The 20,826-nt window shown below is 50.4% G+C and overlaps 11 protein-coding genes across 11 annotated transcripts; 4 read left to right on the forward strand and 7 right to left on the reverse strand.

Annotated features, from left to right (window-relative positions):
- The first annotated feature begins 209 nt into the window (after nt 1-209).
- On the forward strand, nt 210-1,296 carry BDQ94DRAFT_137277 (putative Phosphoserine phosphatase). The gene is made up of 4 exons (XM_026765031.1): nt 210-365; nt 419-721; nt 778-926; nt 985-1,296. The coding sequence occupies exons 1-4, from the start codon at nt 265-267 to the stop codon at nt 1,146-1,148; spliced, it is 717 nt and encodes a 238-aa protein (XP_026630024.1). The 5' UTR covers nt 210-264; the 3' UTR covers nt 1,149-1,296.
- Nucleotides 1,297-1,298: 2 nt separating this feature from the next.
- BDQ94DRAFT_137282 (uncharacterized protein) lies at nt 1,299-2,255 on the reverse strand. The gene has a single exon (XM_026765032.1). It carries the CDS (start codon nt 1,834-1,836, stop codon nt 1,612-1,614), a length of 225 nt encoding a protein of 74 aa, XP_026630025.1. The 5' UTR covers nt 1,837-2,255; the 3' UTR covers nt 1,299-1,611.
- On the reverse strand, nt 1,723-3,535 carry BDQ94DRAFT_104581 (GATA transcription factor LreB). The gene is made up of 2 exons (XM_026763416.1): nt 2,005-3,535; nt 1,723-1,932 (listed from the first exon to the last, which is right to left on the reverse strand). The coding sequence occupies exons 1-2, from the start codon at nt 3,443-3,445 to the stop codon at nt 1,886-1,888; spliced, it is 1,488 nt and encodes a 495-aa protein (XP_026630026.1). The 5' UTR covers nt 3,446-3,535; the 3' UTR covers nt 1,723-1,885.
- A 1,516-nt stretch (nt 3,536-5,051) lies between these two features.
- On the reverse strand, nt 5,052-5,390 carry BDQ94DRAFT_167082 (uncharacterized protein; the record flags this gene model as incomplete). The annotated part of the gene is made up of 2 exons (XM_026770718.1): nt 5,052-5,110; nt 5,159-5,390. The coding sequence occupies 2 exons, from the start codon at nt 5,388-5,390 to the stop codon at nt 5,052-5,054; spliced, it is 291 nt and encodes a 96-aa protein (XP_026630027.1).
- A 2,710-nt stretch (nt 5,391-8,100) lies between these two features.
- On the forward strand, nt 8,101-10,871 carry BDQ94DRAFT_104598 (MRX complex DNA-binding subunit). The gene is made up of 2 exons (XM_026763417.1): nt 8,101-10,598; nt 10,686-10,871. Exons 1-2 carry the CDS (start codon nt 8,352-8,354, stop codon nt 10,692-10,694), a joined length of 2,256 nt encoding a protein of 751 aa, XP_026630028.1. The 5' UTR covers nt 8,101-8,351; the 3' UTR covers nt 10,695-10,871.
- A 61-nt stretch (nt 10,872-10,932) lies between these two features.
- BDQ94DRAFT_167084 (putative DNA repair protein Rad1) lies at nt 10,933-12,063 on the reverse strand (the record flags this gene model as incomplete). The annotated part of the gene is made up of 1 exon (XM_026770719.1): nt 10,933-12,063. The coding sequence occupies one exon, from the start codon at nt 12,061-12,063 to the stop codon at nt 10,933-10,935; it is 1,131 nt and encodes a 376-aa protein (XP_026630029.1).
- Nucleotides 12,064-12,122: 59 nt separating this feature from the next.
- On the reverse strand, nt 12,123-12,770 carry BDQ94DRAFT_104601 (OST5 family protein). Its single transcript, XM_026763418.1, has 4 exons — nt 12,564-12,770; nt 12,483-12,512; nt 12,345-12,399; nt 12,123-12,282 (listed from the first exon to the last, which is right to left on the reverse strand). Exons 1-4 carry the CDS (start codon nt 12,664-12,666, stop codon nt 12,237-12,239), a joined length of 234 nt encoding a protein of 77 aa, XP_026630030.1. The 5' UTR covers nt 12,667-12,770; the 3' UTR covers nt 12,123-12,236.
- A 134-nt stretch (nt 12,771-12,904) lies between these two features.
- gcnE (histone acetyltransferase GCN5) lies at nt 12,905-14,477 on the forward strand. Its single transcript, XM_026763419.1, has 4 exons — nt 12,905-12,960; nt 13,029-13,114; nt 13,173-13,226; nt 13,287-14,477. The coding sequence occupies exons 1-4, from the start codon at nt 12,942-12,944 to the stop codon at nt 14,334-14,336; spliced, it is 1,209 nt and encodes a 402-aa protein (XP_026630031.1). The 5' UTR covers nt 12,905-12,941; the 3' UTR covers nt 14,337-14,477.
- BDQ94DRAFT_104619 (uncharacterized protein) lies at nt 14,477-15,550 on the reverse strand. Its single transcript, XM_026763420.1, has one exon. It carries the CDS (start codon nt 15,365-15,367, stop codon nt 14,618-14,620), a length of 750 nt encoding a protein of 249 aa, XP_026630032.1. The 5' UTR covers nt 15,368-15,550; the 3' UTR covers nt 14,477-14,617.
- Nucleotides 15,551-16,955: 1,405 nt separating this feature from the next.
- Nucleotides 16,956-19,280, forward strand: rgsB (putative RGS domain protein (Rax1)). Its single transcript, XM_026765033.1, has 3 exons — nt 16,956-17,656; nt 17,717-18,443; nt 18,497-19,280. The coding sequence occupies exons 1-3, from the start codon at nt 17,502-17,504 to the stop codon at nt 18,731-18,733; spliced, it is 1,119 nt and encodes a 372-aa protein (XP_026630033.1). The 5' UTR covers nt 16,956-17,501; the 3' UTR covers nt 18,734-19,280.
- A 414-nt stretch (nt 19,281-19,694) lies between these two features.
- Nucleotides 19,695-20,798, reverse strand: BDQ94DRAFT_137300 (uncharacterized protein; the record flags this gene model as incomplete). The annotated part of the gene is made up of 2 exons (XM_026765034.1): nt 20,209-20,798; nt 19,695-20,157 (listed from the first exon to the last, which is right to left on the reverse strand). Coding segments are annotated over exons 1-2 (1,022 nt in total), but the record flags the coding sequence as incomplete, so codon positions are not given.
- Nucleotides 20,799-20,826: the final 28 nt, after the last annotated feature.

Below are 20,826 nucleotides of genomic sequence, written 5' to 3' on the forward strand. Positions count from 1 at the left end.
TGGTGCTGGGACTGACACCAAAACTACAGAAATATTTCCGCGAAACAATAGCAACCAGACCTTCACCATGACTGTTACTACGCTACCGTACATGAAAACGAACCCCAAGCTCATATTCTTCACGGATTTCGATGGAACGATCACCCTCGAAGACAGTAGGTACAGACGAAGTTCGCACAGCAAGTCCACTAGCTAAGTACTCTATGCAGGCAATGATGCTATGGTATCTACCCTCTATAACCTACAAGCACCCAGTAAACCTGCATGCCACTGACACTTAGTCGCAAGATTGATAACCTTGGCTACGGGCGCGTAAAGCGCCGTCAAGGAAACGAGGCCGTTCTCGAGGGCACCATGAGCTTCCGGTATGTGGGTACAGGCAGCATGTGTACGCACCTCACTAACCTTCCTTGCGAAGTGACGCTTTTCGCGACATGTTGGACAGCATCAAGACCCCCTACAACGAGTGCATCGAGTACCTCAAGAAGAACATGAAGCTGGATCCCTACTTTGTGGAATTCTACAAGTGGTCCAGAGAGAACAATGTCCCGATCGTGGTGTTGTCTTCCGGGATGGTTCCAGTCATCAGCGCCCTCTTCGAGACGCTTCTAGGCGGCGAACCAGACGACCACCTTTACATCGTTGCCAACCAGGTCGAGAGCCGTGATGGCAAGGATATCAACTCTGAGGGCGGCTGGCAGATCAAGTACCATGACGACAGGTAAGGAAAAACTTCTTGAACCGGTCGCTGGGCCAGAACTGACGTCATACTGCTAGCCACTTCGGCCACGACAAGTCGCTGGAAATCAAGCCGTATGCCGCACTGCCGGACAGTGTGCGCCCGACCTTGTTGTACGCAGGAGATGGCGTGTCTGATTTGTCAGCCGCTGCAGAGACTGATCTTCTATTTGCCAAGAAGGGCAAGGGTGTGTTTACCAAGTTCCGACATTGAGATTTGCATTCTGTAGTCACTGACTCTTCCAGATTTGGTGACATTCTGCGAGCGCGAGAAGATTCCGTTCACGCTTTTCGAGAGCTGGGAGTCTATTCTCGCTACAACTAAGGATATCTTGAGTGGCAAAGTTTCGGTTAAGGACGTTGCTCATGATGGACTGGAGGCGGTCCACAAGGGGGCCAACAAGAACTGATGCGTTGCAGCTAAGTCAAGATTTCATCTTTTCATGCTGTTAGATATAGATCACTTAGTATATACGCACCAGGGGGCATAGTTCTAGTTTAGATATCATTTTGCTTAGACGGATTAGTTAATAGAAAAGATGATTTGCATATCAGTAGGTACTATATGTTCATCTAAACGGACTAGCGTAGGGTTGGTTCTAGGTAGCCTTATCTGAAAGGCTACTTTAGTCTTCCCTAAACATGGTGTTTCGCCGACGCTTTGTTATATATCTCTACGTATCTCTCTACCCTGTCAAGTACCAGATCCTCCCCCACCATCCCTGCACCTACACCCTCCAGCTTTGGGTTACATACCATCTTGCGTACTGGAATCATGTGGAGTTCATTTTAGTTTCATTCGGTGTTAAAGTTGCAATCTGAGAAAAGTATAGTTCAAGTAAATCGGGCATAAAGTCATGATATCTGTTCACTTCAGAGGATAAGGGGCATAATGTGATAGTAGTAGGCCAAGAAGTGCAAATGCTGTGACAGCGCAGCCGCTAAGAAAATGTTCTGACCCCTCGCGGGCCACCGAGGAGAACAAAAAAAAGCACGATGCACAAAGGTACATAAGCAGGGGTATCCTCGCAGGGCTAAATTGGCCCCTTCTGGCAAATGCAACAGCAGCAAAGCAGTAGATAGTAAATGACAATTCATACAAATGCAAGCCCCACCCTTTCTTTTCTTTTCTTTGCGTTTTCCCTCACTACGGCCCTAAATCCTGGCGTTTTTTCTCTTTCTTGGCCCAACGTACTGTTCACATTTCACTGTTAATACTGATACAGAATTTATATAGTCAGATGATCAAGGAAGGGGAGAACTCACATCCACAAGCGTTACACAGGGTCTTTGGCCCTTCTGGGCCTTTCCTCCACTCGGGTGAATCCGACGTCCCGCAATCCGTGCACATATACTCCCCTTTCATCCTTTTCTTCCTGTCGACGGCCTCTGCAGGATTCTTGGGCTGTGATTGCGGTTGCACCTGCGACGGTTGCTGCTGCTGCTGCTGCTGTTGTTGGTCGCTCGGAGCAGCGGCAGTAGCAGCAGAACCGGCAGCAACGGCATTCGGCTGCTCCGTATTACAACGAATCAGACGGCCATGACGGACTCCCGTACTCAATCCCTGTGATCGTTCTTCTTCTCCGTAGTACAAACCCGTCATGACCTCAATCCCGTCAATATGAGACATGTCTTCAGTCTGCGGCAACCGATCCCCAACCTGCTCCAGAAACGATCGTGAATCGGCGTCGTCCGTATTGGTGACTGTATCGGATGATTCATTCTCCTCTCCAGATACTGATGTATCTCGTTGCGCAAACGAGGTCTGTGTCGTTGAGACATACGTCTGGCGCGTTGTCGTCGTGGTAGTGGTGCTGGTCGTCGTTGTCGTTGACGTCTGCCCTGGTCTCGAATTCAACTCCTCTTCTTCCTCTTCCTTTAGTTGGGCTATGCGCTGGTTCAGCCGGATGTTCTCGATCTTGTGTTCCAAAAACGAATCGAGTAACTGTGACCCCCGTGTTGGGTATGGCCGACAGACGAGAAATATCCCTTTACAGACTGTCTTCCGTTGCGGCTGCTGGGATGATTCTGCGGTCGCAGAAGGAGCAATTCCGGTCGTCATCAGGTGTGGATGTCCATGTGCTTCTAATAAACAGGAGCTACTGTCAGGCCTACAGAGCCGGAAGTGACATCGTATTTCGCGTCCAGTCTTGATGCACTCGTCCAATTCGTGGCCTAGGATAGGCTTGTCGTCTTCATGGACGAAACGGGAGAAATCGCTTTGTTCTAGCATGTGCGATTCAATCCCTGTCACCTCAGAGCATGATGGTGACGCGTATAGAACCTGCCCATCGTGACTGAGAAGAAGGAGCAGGTCCTTTAGTTCGTCTAGTACCCGTGCAGACCAGCCGTCATTGTTGGTGCCGGCAAGGCCTATGTCGGGGGTGGGGTGCTGGGGGTTGTTGGTCCCTGCTGGCGCTGTAGTAGTTGTAGGTATGGAAGCAAGAGCAGGGACTGTGGTTGTGATAGTGGCAGGAGTTGTTGAAGTGGCAGCAGCAGTAGCAGTGGAAGAAGAGATGGTAGCAGAAGCGGAGAGTTGGAGCAGATTAGCGGCACCGCGGCTCATCGAGCGAGGAATACTCCGCGCGTCCATGCTATACTGGGGCCCCGGTGGTTTTGAGTTCGACACTGGGGCTCGGAGACCGTATGCCTGGGACGGAATCTGGTTCTGCGCCACTCTTCGTCCTCGATGGAATTCGAGTTCCATCGCTGGGCTGCGCGGGGATCAAATCGATCGATCGCCGGGGTGGTGGGGACGCCTCTTCCCGGGATGAGATAACTCCTTTAAGTTCCCTATATAGGATATGATACAGAAAGAAATTGGGAGGGGATAGAGGTAGAAGGAAGAGAGGGTAAGTGAGCAGTGTTTCTTGGACTTTTTCTGGACATGACCGCGGTGGTGAATCCAGTAGAGCTGTCAATTCTTGTACTTTTGGCCGGCCACATCGTCATTGGTATCGCACCGACACGCGGGATCCACTGCGGCTGCCAATCAAATCCGCCGATGGGGCTTCCCGGGGATTTCCGCACATTTCAGGATACTGATTGGTGGGTTGTTGCGGCCTCGGGAAACCCTCAGGTACGGTTGTACGATACAGGTCGGTATGTCTGTATGATTGCTGCAGGGGGCATCCCAGTCGATGCTTCATTGCTTCAAGGTTGGGTATTCTTGCTGCTTCGCTTGGATTTCACTTGCGATGACCCCATGGGTTATCCTTGATTATATCCCTCTTGACTGGCTCTCTACTCCTACTCCTTTCCTGTCACGATCACCTCATCCCTGAAGCATACATCATCCTGCGTGGTATGGTGTGGGATTATCTATCTTGTCAACCACGGGTTGAACTATCTGGCTTCCGTTAGATCCGCTAGGGACGTGCATCGTGTAGCGCCGCCATCTGCTAATTTTAATTTTGTGGGCTGATATCAGGCATCAATAATATATGTAATTATCGACCACCGACTGTTTTAGCTATCGTCCCTCGAGGAGCCTGCAATCCACGTTTGCCTTCTCTTATCACTCCGTGGGATATTCACACCGAACACCCGTTACGATATCTGCCATTCCACCCTGAACAAGCATGCAAAGCTGGGAAGCTGCAGCTGCTAACGGTCACCCGTCTGTGCAATTGCAGATGTCAGACCACACCGCATCCACGCGAACGGGTATGTTGGACTCTGTTAGGCGCCGGTGGAGATGGCCCAGAGTAATAAGCGAGCCCAGGCGCAGACCAAACCCGGAATGTCCTACCGGCGGGATGATCCCCTATCTTGGGGAGTCTAATACTATGCTCGTGCGATATTCATCCTTCCAGCCTTACGAAGGATGAATGCATTTTCCACTCAGGCTACTACTGATGACGAGGTACGCAGAGCCATGAGATGGTCAGGAATGGCTGACTACAATAGCTCTCTTTATATCTCAAGTGAACTCATGTGCTACAGTATCTCAAGGTTCATCTGCTTCGTTTGAAAAAGAGCTACTATTTTGGCAAGTAAATTCAGTGTGAAGGTCCTCCCAAGGAAATTGAGAACCACAATTACTGCCATCACTATTCCAGGATCCTTCCCCATTTTCTGAGACCGAGGCCTTGACTGGCCAAGCCCCACCGTCTACCTTGTCCGACACGTCAGAAGCAAACTACAGCATGCACATAAGGTAACGGAAGCTTGGCAGCCGCTATCTTCCAAAGAGAACATCAGCTTTGATGATGCACCACTCGGCTGGAATAACTTACTTACTGTTGATTCACAATTAGTATTTGCACCTGCACCTCAGTCCATGGTAGTGACAACTACAGCTATGATAATCTTTATCGTTGCAATTGCACAAATTCAAGACGCTGCACCTGCTTTCGCAGAAACGATCGTTCTGAGAATCTCGGTTAGCGCTGGCTGCACCAGTCAATCAGGATGGCACTTGCAGGGTTCAACTCTTTCTCAACATCCGTGGAAGCTGCGGACATGCCGTTACCGTCGACATCGTCGGAGGCCTCGTTAGGGTTGTTGACGGTTGCAGTGCCAATGTTCTCAGCAACTACATCATCGGCGTTGGCAACGTCGGTTGGTTCGGCAAAAGGAGTGGCCAGGCTAGCCTTGAAGAAGAGACAGGACAGGAATAAGAGGGTGATGATCTTCTTGAAGTAAAACATCCTGACTGGAGGTCAATGGGTACAGTATCTGAATGTGATCGGAGTAGGGTAAGGGTGGTTCGATGAGAAGATTGGGTTTGAGAGAGTATTGAACGTGAGAAGGCTGGGAGGGAAGGTGAGAATTTTATATGTGACACCTAGTGTTCGCAACATCAATCCTAGGTGCACCTGAGTAACCGCTCTAGCCAAAATCTACAGTCAATATCATCATATCTGTCATGCTCATTGCTTACACCTGAGACACAGCCTTTTGAACCTAAGAGTACGTGCAACACGGGACACAGCGAAGATATAGGAGTATCAATCCACAAACCCACTAGTCGTTGCATTGAACGATTTGATGTTGTCAAATAAGACGAAAACCCCCCGGAGAGAAATGCCAGTGATTACCTGTTGCAGTCCGATATCAAACAGCTTAACGCAGGCATCCCGCGCAGGAATCTCATCTGCTTACTTGTATACAGACGAACCAGCAGGAACATCATCCTGTAGCTCATGTAGTCAACTTACCACCCGTCGCTCTTCCAAGAATGGACCGTCCGTCCCCATAGTTTCACGAAGTACAGAGTGCCTCCAAGGAAGGGAAAGCATGCCCCGAAAGAAAACATTAGCAAACCACAAACTTTCCTACTATTTCACAAAAGCGTCTGCCCAACAACATACCCCCCCATTCCATCCCATCCCAGTGGTGATACCTAGAAAGCATCTATACTAAACCAATATCCAATACCTCCAGCTGACCGCCCATACACGTGACCTCGCGCCGTCTCCCCGCGTCGTCCGACGCGCCGATCCCAAGCCCAGCTGCTCGCTATCAATCCGGCACGCTTTGTCTATCCCGAGTGGAGAATCACGGGGAAGGTGTGATTTGCAGGCCTGCTACCTACCCTTACGCATCCGTGGAAACGGACCGGGCCTTTTCTTCTTTCTTTTCCCCCTTCCAATAGTGAAGTGACGTCTTCCAAAATGTGAGCTTTTGTTCTGCATCCGGCTACAAACATTCTTTACTAATCAGCCCGTCCGCAGGTGTAAGTTCCGCGGAGGGTCGTGTGAAAGATCGATTGGATGAACGCTGAGGTTACTGACTATCTGGGTTTGCTTGTCGCAGCGAAGATAGATAAGTTGTCGATATTGGGGTGAGTGATTTCCTTAGATATTATTCGGATGAGAATAAATATGAGAGTGAGTTGCTGACCGGGTTGCTGGCGATGGGTTCTAGTGTTCGGTCGTTCGATAATACGCGCAGCGAGACGATTCAGTTTCACACTCCTCTTACGTTGATTGTTGGGTATAATGGATCTGGAAAGACCGTATGATGAATAGAGTATGATGGTACTATGGAAGTCGTCGGGCTAATGGAGTTGGGGGCAGACAATCATCGAGTGTCTTAAATATGCGACTACCGGCGATTTACCACCCAATAGCAAGGGTGGTGCGTTCATCCACGATCCGAAGGTAAGCGATTTATAACATATGGTACTGAGTAGGACGGGCAGACATGTTGACGTATAATGGCAGCTATGTGGCGAAAAGGAAGTCCTAGCCCAGGTGAAACTGTCCTTTAAGGGCACGTCGGGTGCAAAGATGGTGGCTACGAGGAGTCTACAACTCACGGTGAAGAAAACAACACGACAGCAGAAGACGCTAGAGGGCCAGTTGTTGATGGTTAAGGACGGTGAGCGGACATCTATCTCCTCCCGGGTGGCAGAGTTGGATCAGATCATGCCTCAGTATCTCGGCGTGTCGAAGGCCATCCTGGACTCCGTTATATTCTGCCATCAGGACGAAAGCTTGTGGCCGATGAGTGAACCGTCAGTCCTGAAAAAGAAGTTTGATGAGATCTTTGAAGCCATGAAGTACACGAAGGCGATTGACAATATCAAAGCATTGCGGAAGAAGCAGAATGAGGAGCTTGCTAAGTACAAGATAATGGAGCAACATGCCAAGGAGGATAAGGAGAAGGCCGACCGTGCAGAGAAAAGATCGATCAAACTCCAGGATGAAATTGAAGCTCTGCGCGAAGAGACACACCAGCTCTCCCAGGAAATGCGCCGAGTGGCCGAGCTTGCTGATAAAGCTTGGAAGGAATCGGAAAGTTACTCTCAGGTTCTGGGTGCGCTTGAAGGAAAGCGCATTGAGGCAAAGAGTATTCAGACGACTATTGATAATCTCAAGAGACACCTGGTTGAGCTAGACGACTCCGATGAGTGGCTTCAGTCGAACTTGGAGCAATTTGAGTCAAGGCAACTTCAGTACCAGCAGCAAGAAGAAGCCAAAAAGGAGAACTATATGGAGCTCAAGGAGCAGATCGAGCAAACTCGCCAAAGGCTGGGTGTCAAACAAGCTGAGTACGGCAAGTTTGAGAACGACAAAGCCAACTTCGAGCGCCAGGTTGAGCGGCGACAAAGGATGACGAAAGAGGTCGCTCGAGCGCACAATATTCGTGGGTTTGATAATGTCGAGGATCAGGCGGACGTTGATGAGTTTATGCGGAGAGTGCGAAAGATCCTGAAAGATCAGAACCAGGTATTGGAACGAGTGAAGAAAGAGGCCCAAAGTGAACTACGCGACGTCCAGGCAACCCTTAACCAGATCGGACAACAGAGGTCGGCGCTACAGGAAAGTAAAAACGCAGCCAAGCGACAGATTGCCTCGAACGATAGAGAAGCAGCCACCTACCAAGGAAAGCTCAACGAGATCAATGTGGACGAAGGAGTCCAGGCTGCGCTGGAGTCGAATATCGAAGACATCGGATCTCGTTTGGACCATGCCAAAGAGCGCGCACGATCCGCATCTTGGGACAAGGAGATTCAGAATGTAAACTCACAGATCCGCGACCTTGAGGATGAGAGCTCGCGCTTGAATACCGAGCTCATTGAGGCGACAAAGAAGGCTGGTGATTTGGCTCGACTAGACCACCTCAAGAAGGAGTTGAAGGAACGAGAGCGCAGTTTGGAGACGATGAAAGGAGCCCATGGGGAACGACTAACGAAATTTGTGAACGCCAACTGGAGCCCCGAATCTATAGAGCAGGATTACCAGCACGTCATAGAGGAGGAATCCAGACATGTCTCAAGGGCAGAGCGCGAGCGTGATGGAGTCAGCAGAGAACTCGAGCAGGTGGAGTTCAAAATGAAGGGCGTCAGGAAAACATTAAGTCAGCGACAGAAGGAGCTAAAGGAGTGCATTAAAGAGATCCGCGATGCCGTCGATGACGAACCGGAAGAATACCCCGAGATCCTAAAAGAGCGTCAAGCTCAGCTTGATCTAGCCAGGAAGGACGCTGAACAATACGCTGGAGTCAGCAAGTACATGGCTGACTGTCTCGAAACAGTGAAGTCAGCAAACATGTGCAGATTATGCATGCGGACTTTCCGAACCGAAAACGAGCTACAGACCTTCAGGAACAAGTTAGAGGGGTTAGTGAAAAGAGCGAAAAGGGTGATGGAGGATGACGATATACCCCGTCTTGAAGAGGACCTTAATACTGCCCGCGAGGCCAGCACAGCCTACGATACCTGGTGTCGGCTGAAGCAGACAGAAATCCCAGATCTGGAGAAAGAGGAAGAAGAGTATATTGCTCAACAAGACAAGCTCTTGAGCCAATTGGAAGAGAACGACAAGATAGTCAGCGAAAAGGCCGATAAAAAGAAAGAGGTCGAGTCGTTGTCAAAGACGGTCAATACTATTGTCAGATACGACAGTGAAATCAAGGCCATACGCTCTCAAGTCCAGGAATTGTCTACGAAACAGCAAGATACAAACGCCTCTCGCACACTGGAAGATATCCAGGACGAAATTGCGGGAATCGGCGAAAAGTCCCGAACCTTGAAGAAGACTTTGTCGAAACTCACCCATGAGAAGGAGCAAACATTGTCTGAGATGAACAAACTGGAGCTACAGCTCAGGGACGTCAAGAGTAATCTCGACAACGTGAAATTCAAGCTTGAGCGGAAGGCGGACCTCCTGGCTCGCATTGAGGAGTACAAAAACCTCAACAACCAACAACGCGAAGCAATTGCAAAGGCGGACAAGGAGATTGAAGATCTAACGCCTGAACTCCTCAAGGTTCAAGCCAAGTACGACGATATCAGCCAGCGTGCTGAAGCGCGTGAAAAGGACATGCAGCAGGAGATCTCAAACCTCTATGAGAATGTACACCAACTTGAACTGGCTAACGAGGAGATCGACGCCTACAACGAGCGAGGCGGCCCTCATCAACTAGAGCGGAGCAAGCGTGAACTGCAGAGCATCGAGAACGAGATCAGCAATCTCGAAGTCGAGCAGGCCAATATTACTAAAGAAATCAACAAGATTTCCGCCCAACTTAAGGACAGCGAAAACACCAAGCGTCAATACGCAGATAACCTCACATACCGCCAGGCGACCCGATCACTCGACGAAGTGACCGAAGAGATCGAACAGCTGGCGGCCCAAAACGCTGAAGTTGACCGAAGCCGCTTTAAAGAAGAATCCGAGCGCAGGGCACGAGAACACAACGCGCTCGCCGCCAAACAAGCCAGCAAAATGGGCGAGATGAAATCCAAAGACGACCAACTGATGCAGCTCCTCGCAGACTGGAACACCGACTACAAAGACGCAGCAAGCAAGTACAAAGAAGCTCACATCAAAGTGGAAACAACCAAAGCCGCAGTGGACGACCTAGCGCGGTATGGCGGCGCCCTCGACAAAGCCATCATGAAATACCACGGGCTCAAAATGGAAGAAATCAATGCCATCATCAGCGAGCTCTGGCAAAAGACCTACCGAGGTACAGACGTCGACACGATCCTCATCCGCTCCGACAACGAAAACGCCAAGGGCAATCGCTCCTACAACTACCGCGTCTGCATGGTCAAACAAGGCGCAGAAATGGATATGCGCGGCCGCTGCAGTGCCGGTCAAAAGGTGCTAGCAAGTATCATCATCCGACTCGCTCTTGCGGAGTGCTTCGGTGTTAACTGCGGTTTGATTGCTCTTGATGAACCTACGACGAATCTTGACCGCGATAATATTCGCTCGCTTGCGGAATCGCTTCATGATATCATCAGGACTAGACAGCAGCAGGCGAACTTCCAGCTTATTGTCATTACCCATGACGAGGAATTCTTGCGGCATATGCAGTGCGGTGACTTTAGTGACTACTATTATCGGGTTTCGAGGAATGAGAAGCAGAAGTCGATTATTGAGAGGCAGTCTATTGCTGAGGTATGTTTGCTCCCTTCTCCGTTATCCCTCAGTGTGATATATATCTAGGATTAAGTGAAAGTCAAAGACTAACGTTTTCTTGTTCAGGTTATGTGATGTGGTCACTCTTCGAGTTTCCGAATATGCTATGAACTGCAAGTCTCCCCCTATGGAAGGAAGGGCGGTTTTATCAGCAATCTTATGGTTACGTTCTATGTAAAATTACCTGGTATTTGATATGGTTACCGAGCATGAGGCGGCGTTGGGGAATCAGAAAAGAAGACTTTATTGCTTTTTGACATACACCATGATGTCCAACTATGTAAACCCAATCTATACGATAATCAAGTACCACTTACTCCAGATCATCACCATCCTCATCATTCAGCAACGGCACAAACCGGAAATCCACAAACGTCACAACAGGTGGCGGACCCCCCTTCAGAGGCCGTACACCACCAGCCCCATTAGCATCAAACTCAATCATGAACTGGAGACTCAAGACACCCTGCCGATCTCCACGAATGCTCACTTTATTAGCCACCGCCATAGCACGCGCCGCCTTCTGGATCAGCGCAAACTTGTAATTCTGCTTGAGACGAGACCCCATCGACGACGGCGGACTGACAAGAAACGTCTCCGTGACAGTCGGTGCAAGTTTGGCTTTCTTCGCACGGGAACCTTCATCAATTGAGCCTCTTGCATCGCCTCCCTGCCCATTAGCCCCGCCATTCTCGACGGAGAATTCTACAGACGACTCGCTGAACGAGCCTCCCGTGCCGGAGAGAGCGAAGAACGGTTCGCGGGTCGCGGACGCGGAGATCTTCAACACCGATGGACTTGTAGCGGCTAATTCTGAGACGGCGTTATGGAGCCAGGCAGAGCGCATGATAATCTTCATGATGATGGCATCTCGTTGAAGGGGGATGTCGACTTCGCTGCCTTCTGTTTCGTAGGTTGTTAATTCGCAGGTGGTTTTGACCCCCGTCTCCGATAGCGTGATGCTGAGGGGCGAGCCTTCGCTGGTGTAGCGGATTGTGCAGGAGCGGTCTAGGAGTAAACTGGGGGCGGAGAAGGCGCCGGGTCCAGATGGGTGGGTTGGTTGGACGCTGGATGCTCGACCGGCGTTGGGGTTGGTGGAGGAGTCGTTGGTGCCGAAGATCTTTAGGGTTTCTAGGAGAGCGGACAAGGAGACGACGAAGCATGGGTAATAGGTGGAGGGGTCGGAAGTTGAGTCGTCGTCGTTGTCGTCCGTTGTCGTCCCTTGGTTTGGCGCGGTTGGTGGGTTGAAGGTGTAGCTGGTGAAGAGGGCTTTGTCGAGGAAGGCGAGCCCTTGGATGACTCGCATCTCTTCTGCGGAGAAGCGGATTCCATCCGGGGTTATTTGCACGGTGGCTCTGGGCGCGAAGCCGATGCATTGAAGGAGGGTGTAGAGGTGGTGGGCATTGCTGGAGACAGCAGTGAAAATGGGTTCCGTGTCCGTCATGATGATTTGGAGTGGGATTGGCTTAAGCACGACAGGGTATAGAGTCGAGAGCTATGTTAAGATAGAGAGCTGGAGTGCGAAGAGAACTCTGGTGATTATAAAGGTAACGATTTGCTTCGTTTCAAACTCTCCAGTGTATGGTACATGGGTATCTGGGAAACAACTGGAATTTTTTAAACGTAGACCCCAACGGCACAGATCATGAATACGGCTCCGAAGCTAAAGGTGGCATTTGTTAGCGATGGTTGACAGAGTGGCTGCTATTAGGGTCTGCGGCTTACCCAAACGCCAAAGATGCCGGGACTCCGAAGGAAGCGATGCTGAGGAAGGAACGATCTGCTCAAGTTGTAAGTATGCGTTTGTGATCATAGTGCGAGACATTTCAGAAGTTGAAAAGATCTCTGGTGCGGTGTACTGACTCAACCCGAAAAGTCCAGTGAGGATGAAAGCTGTTGTAAGTTAGTAATTGTTTGGAGCGTGAGAGGTCGGATCCGGCTCACCAGCAAGTAGTAGACTGAAGCCGACAAGGAACTGGTTGTCCTTAGAGACCGGAGGAGTATACGGGCTTGCAGAAGCTGCCTGCCAGGCTTCGTTCAGAGACATGAGGGCTTGTGAGGTGCGCTTAATTTCAATGGCTTGTGTATAAAGGAGAGAAGACAGTTAAAGAGAGGAAATGAGGAGAAGAAGGAGAGGGAGCTTCCCTCAAGCTGTCGTCGTAATGCCATGGAGCCCGAACTAGTAATTGGTTATCTGGCTTGACGGCCGCGGATCAACATCCTCCCGTTCCGCTCCCCGTATCGCGGCCGCAGCTCGTGTGGAGAGAGAGGCTGAGGTTCAAGACGCATTCGTCTAGAAGTCATCAATATTCATCGCGCAACATGCCATCGATCACGGATAGTAAGTGTCTGATGCTGGATCACGCGTCTTCGCGACTGTCCTGGTCTATTTGCTCATGTCAGGTTCAGGTGCCAAGCGGAAAGCATCGGAGGAGGCGCTCTCCCCAGATTCCCACAAGAAGGCGCGCACTGACTCTCCCGAGAGGGAACCCAAGGTATGTTGCATGATATCTTTGTATGAAGTATGGCACTAATGTACTTTGTCTGCATTAGACTGAAGATGACCTCCTGGATAAGCCACCGAGAATCGTTCCCTTCCCGGAGAAGGTAAGCCCTCAGACAGCCCGCAGACCCGCCCGAGCTCCGATGACGCTGACTCCATGATAGCCTGCAGTACTGGAGGAACGTCGCGGCGATATCGAGTTTCGTGTAGTCAATAACGATGGTTCACGCGACAGTTTTGTTGTCCTTACAGGTCTCAAATGTATCTTTCAAAAACAGCTCCCGAAGATGCCCAAAGACTATATCGCGCGATTGGTTTACGACAGGTCGCATCTTTCCTTGGCCATCGTCAAACACCCTTTGGAAGTTGTGGGAGGGATTACATACCGGCCGTTCAACAGCCGCAGGTTCGCCGAGATCGTTTTCTGTGCCATTTCGTCCGACCAGCAGGTCAAAGGATACGGTGCGCACTTGATGTCCCATCTTAAGGATTATGTGAAAGCCACATCGGACATCATGCATTTCCTGACCTACGCCGACAATTACGCCATTGGCTACTTCAAAAAACAAGGGTTCACCAAAGAGATTACTCTCGACAAGTCCGTGTGGATGGGATACATCAAAGATTACGAGGGTGGTACAATCATGCAGTGCACCATGCTCCCTAAGATACGGTACCTCGAGGTTGGCCGCATGCTTTTAAAGCAAAAAGAAGCTGTACACGCGAAAATCCGGGCCTTCAGTCGCTCACATATAATTCACGTGCCCCCAAAGGAATGGAAGAATGGTCCGTGCAAGATCGACCCATTAAGTATACCAGCTATCAAAGAGTCGGGATGGTCGCCGGACATGGATGAACTAGCACGTCAACCACGCCACGGACCCAACTACAACCAGCTGCTACATCTACTCAACGACATGCAGAACCACAGCGCGGCATGGCCCTTTACTCAGCCAGTCAATCGCGACGAGGTTCCTGACTATTACGAAGTCATTAAGGAGCCCATGGACTTGTCAACCATGGAAGAGAAGCATGAAAAGGACATGTACCCGACGCCGCAAGATTTTATTAAAGACGCTATGTTAATATTTGATAACTGCCGGAGGTACAACAACGAGAACACGCCCTATGCAAAGAGTGCCAATAAATTAGAGAAATTCATGTGGCAACAGATACGAAATATTCCGGAGTGGTCGGTGAGTATTAGGACTTGATTCTCCTTCTTGAATGCCTATACTCGATCGCTAACATGACGCAGCACTTGGCCGATGGTCACTGATAATGGTGTACTCTGTGTGTGTTGTTGGAGTTCTTGAAAGGCGTTTCCGTGGCATGAACAAATACCCAGGTGTGGAGAACATGGCGCATCTTAGCTTTTAGCCTGTCTCTTCTGTCGATTTCGTGTTCGATAATTTCCGACAATATTAGATACATTGATCGGTCGCAGCCTTGTTCAGAAACGTTTGTTTGTTCGTTTGCTCCATTGCGCGCTATTTCACCAACCAAGGCTCCATTGTTCGTCAGCGACGAACGTCCCACTCAGTTTCTCCGGGTCTCCTTCGGTGGCAGCGCGCACAATGACCCTGGCCCCGTCGCTTGCTTCCTTGACCCCTTGGCCTCCGTTGATACTGGTGCGGCAATAGCCCGGAGCAGCCGCAATGACGGTGATTTTCTCCTCAGCCAGCTTTACCGCATGAGCGACGGTGATCATATTGACCGCTGCTTTGCTACTGCGGTAGTCAGGTATGAAATAGGTCTTTGCGTTAGCCGGGTGATCCCTGTGGCCGGCTCTGCTGATCAGACCCTGTCCGGATGTGACATTGACAATGCGGCGATCGGAAAACGTCGACGCACGCAGCAATGGGAGGAATGTATCCATGACAACCACGATGCCAAACACGTTGACATCGAAAACTTGCCGGTATTGCTCGCGCAGGGTAGTAGCAGGTGTCTGCGCAATGCCCGCATTGTTGATCAGGATGTCCAGACGTCCGAATGTTTCCGATACGGTCTGGGCAGCTGCAGCGATAGATGCGTCATCTGTCACATCGATGGTGATGGGTGTGAGAGCTGATTTGTCCACTGCATCCGATGACAGCTCCTTAATTGCAGCTTCGGCCTTGGGTGTCGTGCGCGCGCCGACTAGCACATGGAACTTGCTTGAGCTAGCTAGTTGCCGTGCCGCGGCGAAGCCGATGCCTTGGTTGGCGCCGGTGATGAGAACGAGGACTTTGGAGGTCGTCATTTCGCATGAAACAGCTGAGATGATATCTGCGAGAGCAGATTATATCTGAATCCAATGGGATTTGGGGCCCTTGATATAGTTATTATACTCCGTAGAAGTCCGAACCCCGAATCCGTTAACTCCGTTACGTCCTTCTTAAGACCTCTACAATAAGCACTAATTGCCCGATTGTCCTTCTTATCGCCGCTGCATTCTACTGTTACTGTCTGGTTAGAAGAAACGACGATTCGTTAGATGATATTGTGAAGCCTATTTTGTATCACTCCATTCCTTGATGGTTGGATGTATAGTGGCAGTACTAGTATAATCCTTCTATTGGGTTTCTCAAGTGACTCAGTCGCTGGATGCGCCATAATCGGCTTGGACACAGGAGCTGCATTTTTCTTTTAATGGATTCCATCGAGGATGCAGCAGAGATAAGACTGGTCGAGTTAAGCTTCCGTAAATAGGAGGTCAAGTCCAGCGACTGCAGAGAATTGTTGGAAACCGGATTCAGCTGACCATGAACAAAGTTCCCTTTCAAACAATGGAGGTCTGACATGTTAGAGAGTTGGGACTGAAACCTTAGCCTTGGCGTTAGCTTAGAAGTGTCGAAGAAGGCATCTAGCATATCTCCTGAAGTTAAGCAGGATACTGGAGATGGCGGTGAAAGGTAGGTGGGTGTTTTCGATATCTTCTGATTATTTTGTCCTACTCAATAGACTTGCTGTTCTGTGCTATCTAGATAGTTCGGTGTACACTAGAAAATGCACCATAAACAATGATATCATTGAGTAACCTTAAACGAAGTTAAAAACGGGGGGGTCACTGGCTTATCATCGGCACGATTTTCATTATTTGCCGTCCCGTTTTAATCTAATTATTTGCCCAGTGCACAAAGCAAAACACTCGTTTTTGGGGTGGCTTGCAGATAAACGGTCCAGTCCATGACCCGCCCCCGGCAAATGGTTAATGTTCGAGATTATAATTATTATTAAAAATAGGGCACAGATGCAGACTCGAAGGTACGAAAATTCTGTCTCGTCTTTGCCAGCCACGGCCCTGCAATTATCACTTATTATTATGGACCGACCGAGAACCAACGGTGCGGATCCGCCGTGGGTTGCTTTTTTTGGGTGGGATGAATGGATGGAGCCTGTCGGTTGGACAGATGCAGTTAGTAACTAGTATTAGATGAGGACCAACATAAGGGTTGCATAGAGGATGTACCGTAATTGGGGTGACTGGGGCGGAGTTCTTTTCCTACGTTGCAGATGAGAAATACTGAAAAGGAATAATGTAACCTTGCTCTTATAGTTACGAGAATCGAAACCAGGAGGAAATTCATCCGCGCTTTACACAAAAGCAATCATCATCATCATCATCGGCTCGCAAAGAAAAAGGTTTACCCCTTGGCGAGTGTCAAAAGATCGGCCGCGAGTGGAGCGAAGTCATTTCGGGGAAACATTAATGCGAAGAACCATTGCTGGAAAAGAGTGGGGACTCAGGCACCTCCCTCAGGCATCACGAATCACGAACTGGTTGGCCTCCAAACTAGTCTTTTCGCCCGTCGCTGCGTGTCTGCGGGCTGGCCATCCACACCCTTTCCCTCGCTTTTACCCTTGGCTTCGTCAATCTCTTTTCCCCTCCTTCTCTTCTTCTTCTTCTGGCTCTTGCTCTTGCTGCTGCCTGTGAATCCACTTCCCGAGCCTCTCCTGGATGGCTTGTGTCGCAACTTCCTGACCTCTCCTGCAGTCGGTCGGCTGTTTTGTTTACTGCCTCGGATTACCTCACGACCCTCTGCAGGGCCTCCTGGCTTGCACATAAGCCTCAATTCGTCCCCGTATCGCTGCAATCTCATGCCCGAGTGCTGAACTCCAACTGTTTGACCGTCCTTCTTTTTTTATCGTCTCGTCTCGCCAGCCTTTTCCTCGATCAGCTACAGACAAAACACGCGCCGGATCCCTTCCCAATTGCTCTTTCGACTCCTTTGTCCACCCCCGTTCCTAACTCAAATCCGACGTTCGCTCGTTCCCCTTTTTGGCCCCTCATCGCGACGCAGCTCCTTCGAGCTTGACTCAGAAAGAGAGAGAGAGAAAAAAAAACATCCAACACCTACCCTTCAGCAAGAGAGATTCCCAACACTCGTTCCACCATGGCGTCGCCGTCTCTTTCCAGCTTGGAGCAGCGCAATCGCCTCCCCACGCTCTTCGAAGTCCTCAGTCGCCGGACCCTCGCTCCCGTCGACCTGTTTTCCTTCTATATCTATATGCGGGACCAGCAGCGCTCGGTGGATTATCTGGACTTCTGGTATGTCTGGGAAACAATGTGTTACTTGCTGTTGGGCTATTAATAACCCATGTCTCTTAGGCTCGATGTCTCGCAACACATGTCCCTCTGTCGTCATTACGTTCGGGAACTACGTCGGTCCGTTTTGGTAGCTACGCCTGATCTTGAGAAGGCCGACAGCAAAGGCTCTTCCGGCGCATTGGATAATATCGAGCATTACAATGACATCCCGCTTGTGGAAGCAGGACCGTCCAACTCGCGCCATGGATTAAACGATGTGGGCGACCGGGATGCTGACCAGAGACTGTCGGCGTTTCTCCGCTCTGAAGGTCAAACATCCGGACACTCGCCTCAAAGCAGTCTTGGTTCGCAGAATGTTGCTCGCGTCACCTCGAATGAGCAGCCGCCTCGGGACAGTTCTGGAACACGGAATGACTCGCCTTCTCCAGGCCACACGGTGGCACGTGCCGATATTCGCGCCAGCGCAGAGAAGATTCTGTATACGTACCTGCTTCCGGGGGCAGAGAGAGAAATCGTTCTGCCCGAGGAGATGGTATCCGGCATCATCAATCTGATCGAGGACGACGGCAGAGATGATCCTGAAGTATTTGATCCGGCGAAAGACTATGTCTTTCAGGCAATGGAGCGCGACGCTTTTCCAGGGTTCTTGCAGGCCAAAGCTTTGGGAAATCTAGTCCCCTTGACGATCCTCGCACGACTGGCGTTTGCCCTTATCAGCTTCGGTGGAGGCTTCTGGGGCGCATTCTACGTGGTTCTCCGGGACAAACCCCGGCATATCCGTTGCTGGGTAAGTAGCCGATCCTCGTTCGCAGGCCTGATATTTTACTAACATCTGACCAGTTGATCTTGCCTTTTGCCATTGCCTCTTACTTCATCGTCTCGTACCAGTACAAGATTGACCCGGTCATGGCTTTCCTCGGTTACAGCGAGTACACGTTCATGAATTGGTCGCCGATTCGCGAGCCATACGTGCGCAAACTACTGAACAAGCGGGCCACTGCCACTGCCATGATCGCCTTCTTTGTTGCCGCAGCGTTGAGTATACTGTTCATCTTTGTGCCCGGTACTATGCTCTAATCTCCGTAATATTGCGTATACCCCTGCCGATTTCAATTCGAAATCTGTTTCAATTTCTACGGCCGCGTGATACCGCTTTTGGGCAGCATATATGTGCATCTTGATTCTTTCTGAGCGTTAGCCAGCGTATCTTGCTTCTTGGGTCCAATTCAGCGCATGGATATAAAGAGAGCTTTTGCCTCCCCGAATGGCCTCGGGGATTCTCTTAATGTGAGAAGGGGCAGATACCCAGTGCTTGGAGCTCCAGAGATGGCTGCTGTAGAGCACCCATGCCCCTGGTCCCATAGCAAGTGGGATTTACATCTGCCAACCAACTATCCATGGACTGGCGTGACACACCAGGTCCGTCGGGTCACGACGTTCATTTCACACACCCTACACCTTGTGTATATTGGGTTTCCTTTCATTGTTTATTTACCTTTCTTACATAATACCCCTCATCTGCTGGATTTGCATGTACGTTAAACGATTTCTCTGAGGCTTTGGTGTTGTGGATAGTCCACGGTAATTAGATTCTATTATGATATACTGATGCCATATATATGTCTGACCTGTGAGCATTAGCTCGATAGTAGCTTCCATTCCCAGCTTCCCATTACTCGTACCATTCATACTAGGAGAACCTATCGAAGACTCGAAACGCTACCATGATGCTATTCGCTATAATGGGACTCAGGTCCATAGTAGTAAAATCTAGTACTAGTTTTAACTGTTTACTACCGAAGGTAACTATGACTTCTTCCCCAACACCCGCTTAGGATGTCTAGCCGGCCCCGAAGAAGCACCACCCAACCTCGCTCCAGCCCCATCATCAATATCCATCCTGGAGCCCCCGCCCCCCATCCCATCCTCTCCTTCAAGCCCATACTCCCAATACCCATCATCAAGTTCATCCGCAGCAAACTCCCTCTTATTCCCACCAATCACCCCACCACCCCTACCACCCTGCTGCCACCCACCACCACCTCCCACCTTCTTCTCATCCATCTTAGCCCCCCACCCGGCAAGCGCCTTCTCAAACAACACCTCCTTCTCCCGCTCCTCTGCCCTCCGTCTCGCCGACTCCGTCTTGATCCGAATAATCTCGGCCTCAATATCCCCAATCACGTCCCCGCAGCGCGTCTCCCACGCCGTCAGGATGTCGATCATCTTGCCCAGCGATTCGGGCTTCACGTCCCGAAGGGGCGCCACGGAGGTAACATTCACGGTTGGCGGGTTGGAAGCGGGCGATAGACGGGCTGTGATGAGCGAAGCGTAGATGGCTTTTATGACGAGGGATTCGAGCTCCGAGGGTTGCGTGATGGATAGGGCGGTCATGAGTGTGTTGTAGGTTAGAGGGTTGGTTGTTGTGGAGAGAGAGAGGAGGGAGAGGAGGCGGAGTTTGAGCGTTTGGGCGTCGTTGAGGGGGGGAAGGTTGGGTGTTGCTGTTTTTAGTTAGCTATGTTTCTTGGGTGTACTGGGTGAGGGGGTTGTACATTGATAGTCTTGCCATGTTCCCCAGGCGAAGATCTCAAGGAGAGTCAGGTAGCTTGCATACTCGGCGGGTGTGTTGGGGTCGCGGAGGGATTGGATGGCTGGGGTGGTGAGGAGTTCGGCGAATACGTAGGTGTGCGGGTTGGAGGTTGCGTTTGTGATTAAGTTTGTGATGAAGCGCGGGGATGTCGCGCTGTTCGAGGTGGCGAGGTGGATGAATGGTTGGAGGGCTTCGAGGGCCCGGGTGTGTATTTGGTCCATTTTGTGGTTGTTGTTGTGAGGATGAGGGGGTGAGTGGTGAGTGGTGAGGTTAGGGTGCTTGGATTGATAGGGTGGATTGAGGTGGTTGGTAGGTAGGTGTATCACTGTGTGGGTTGCGGTGATGCGTGCTCCATTGATTGTAATACTGTGGAGGGATGAAAGTGGTGCTGATGTTGATGTTATTGATAGTGATGATGATGGTATGAGAGGCAGCGATGATGTCCCTCTGGTGTTTGCACCTGATGCAAACAATGGGATGCATGTCCGGACGGTGATCTCGTCTTCTGAAGTCAATGACATTGTCAACTTCCGTTTCTGATGATTAGTCCGCTCACGATAGCTGCGATGAACTAATTGTC

Source organism: Aspergillus welwitschiae (genome assembly GCF_003344945.1).
Source record: "Aspergillus welwitschiae strain CBS 139.54b unplaced genomic scaffold BDQ94scaffold_5, whole genome shotgun sequence".
Classification (NCBI taxonomy): domain Eukaryota; kingdom Fungi; phylum Ascomycota; class Eurotiomycetes; order Eurotiales; family Aspergillaceae; genus Aspergillus; species Aspergillus welwitschiae.

Coding starts and splice junctions, on each gene's coding strand:
- BDQ94DRAFT_137277 (XM_026765031.1), top strand. CDS start 265: ATGCCACTGACACTTAGTCGCAAGATTGATAACCTTGGCTACGGGCGC. Junction 366..418: donor GAGGGCACCATGAGCTTCCG/GTATGTGGGTAC, acceptor TTCCTTGCGAAG/TGACGCTTTTCGCGACATGT. Junction 927..984: donor ATTTGCCAAGAAGGGCAAGG/GTGTGTTTACCA, acceptor TGACTCTTCCAG/ATTTGGTGACATTCTGCGAG.
- BDQ94DRAFT_137282 (XM_026765032.1), bottom strand. CDS start 1,836: ATGAATTGTCATTTACTATCTACTGCTTTGCTGCTGTTGCATTTGCCA.
- BDQ94DRAFT_104581 (XM_026763416.1), bottom strand. CDS start 3,445: ATGGAACTCGAATTCCATCGAGGACGAAGAGTGGCGCAGAACCAGATT. Junction 1,933..2,004: donor CCTGTGTAACGCTTGTGGAT/GTGAGTTCTCCC, acceptor AAATGTGAACAG/TACGTTGGGCCAAGAAAGAG.
- BDQ94DRAFT_104598 (XM_026763417.1), top strand. CDS start 8,352: ATGAAAGGAGCCCATGGGGAACGACTAACGAAATTTGTGAACGCCAAC.
- BDQ94DRAFT_104601 (XM_026763418.1), bottom strand. CDS start 12,666: ATGTCTCTGAACGAAGCCTGGCAGGCAGCTTCTGCAAGCCCGTATACT. Junction 12,513..12,563: donor CTTCAGTCTACTACTTGCTG/GTGAGCCGGATC, acceptor AACTTACAACAG/CTTTCATCCTCACTGGACTT. Junction 12,400..12,482: donor CACTGGACTTTTCGGGTTGA/GTCAGTACACCG, acceptor CAACTTGAGCAG/ATCGTTCCTTCCTCAGCATC.
- gcnE (XM_026763419.1), top strand. Junction 13,115..13,172: donor CTCCCGAGAGGGAACCCAAG/GTATGTTGCATG, acceptor TGTCTGCATTAG/ACTGAAGATGACCTCCTGGA. Junction 13,227..13,286: donor TCGTTCCCTTCCCGGAGAAG/GTAAGCCCTCAG, acceptor ACTCCATGATAG/CCTGCAGTACTGGAGGAACG.
- BDQ94DRAFT_104619 (XM_026763420.1), bottom strand. CDS start 15,367: ATGACGACCTCCAAAGTCCTCGTTCTCATCACCGGCGCCAACCAAGGC.
- rgsB (XM_026765033.1), top strand. CDS start 17,502: ATGGCGTCGCCGTCTCTTTCCAGCTTGGAGCAGCGCAATCGCCTCCCC. Junction 17,657..17,716: donor GTGGATTATCTGGACTTCTG/GTATGTCTGGGA, acceptor CATGTCTCTTAG/GCTCGATGTCTCGCAACACA. Junction 18,444..18,496: donor CCCGGCATATCCGTTGCTGG/GTAAGTAGCCGA, acceptor ACATCTGACCAG/TTGATCTTGCCTTTTGCCAT.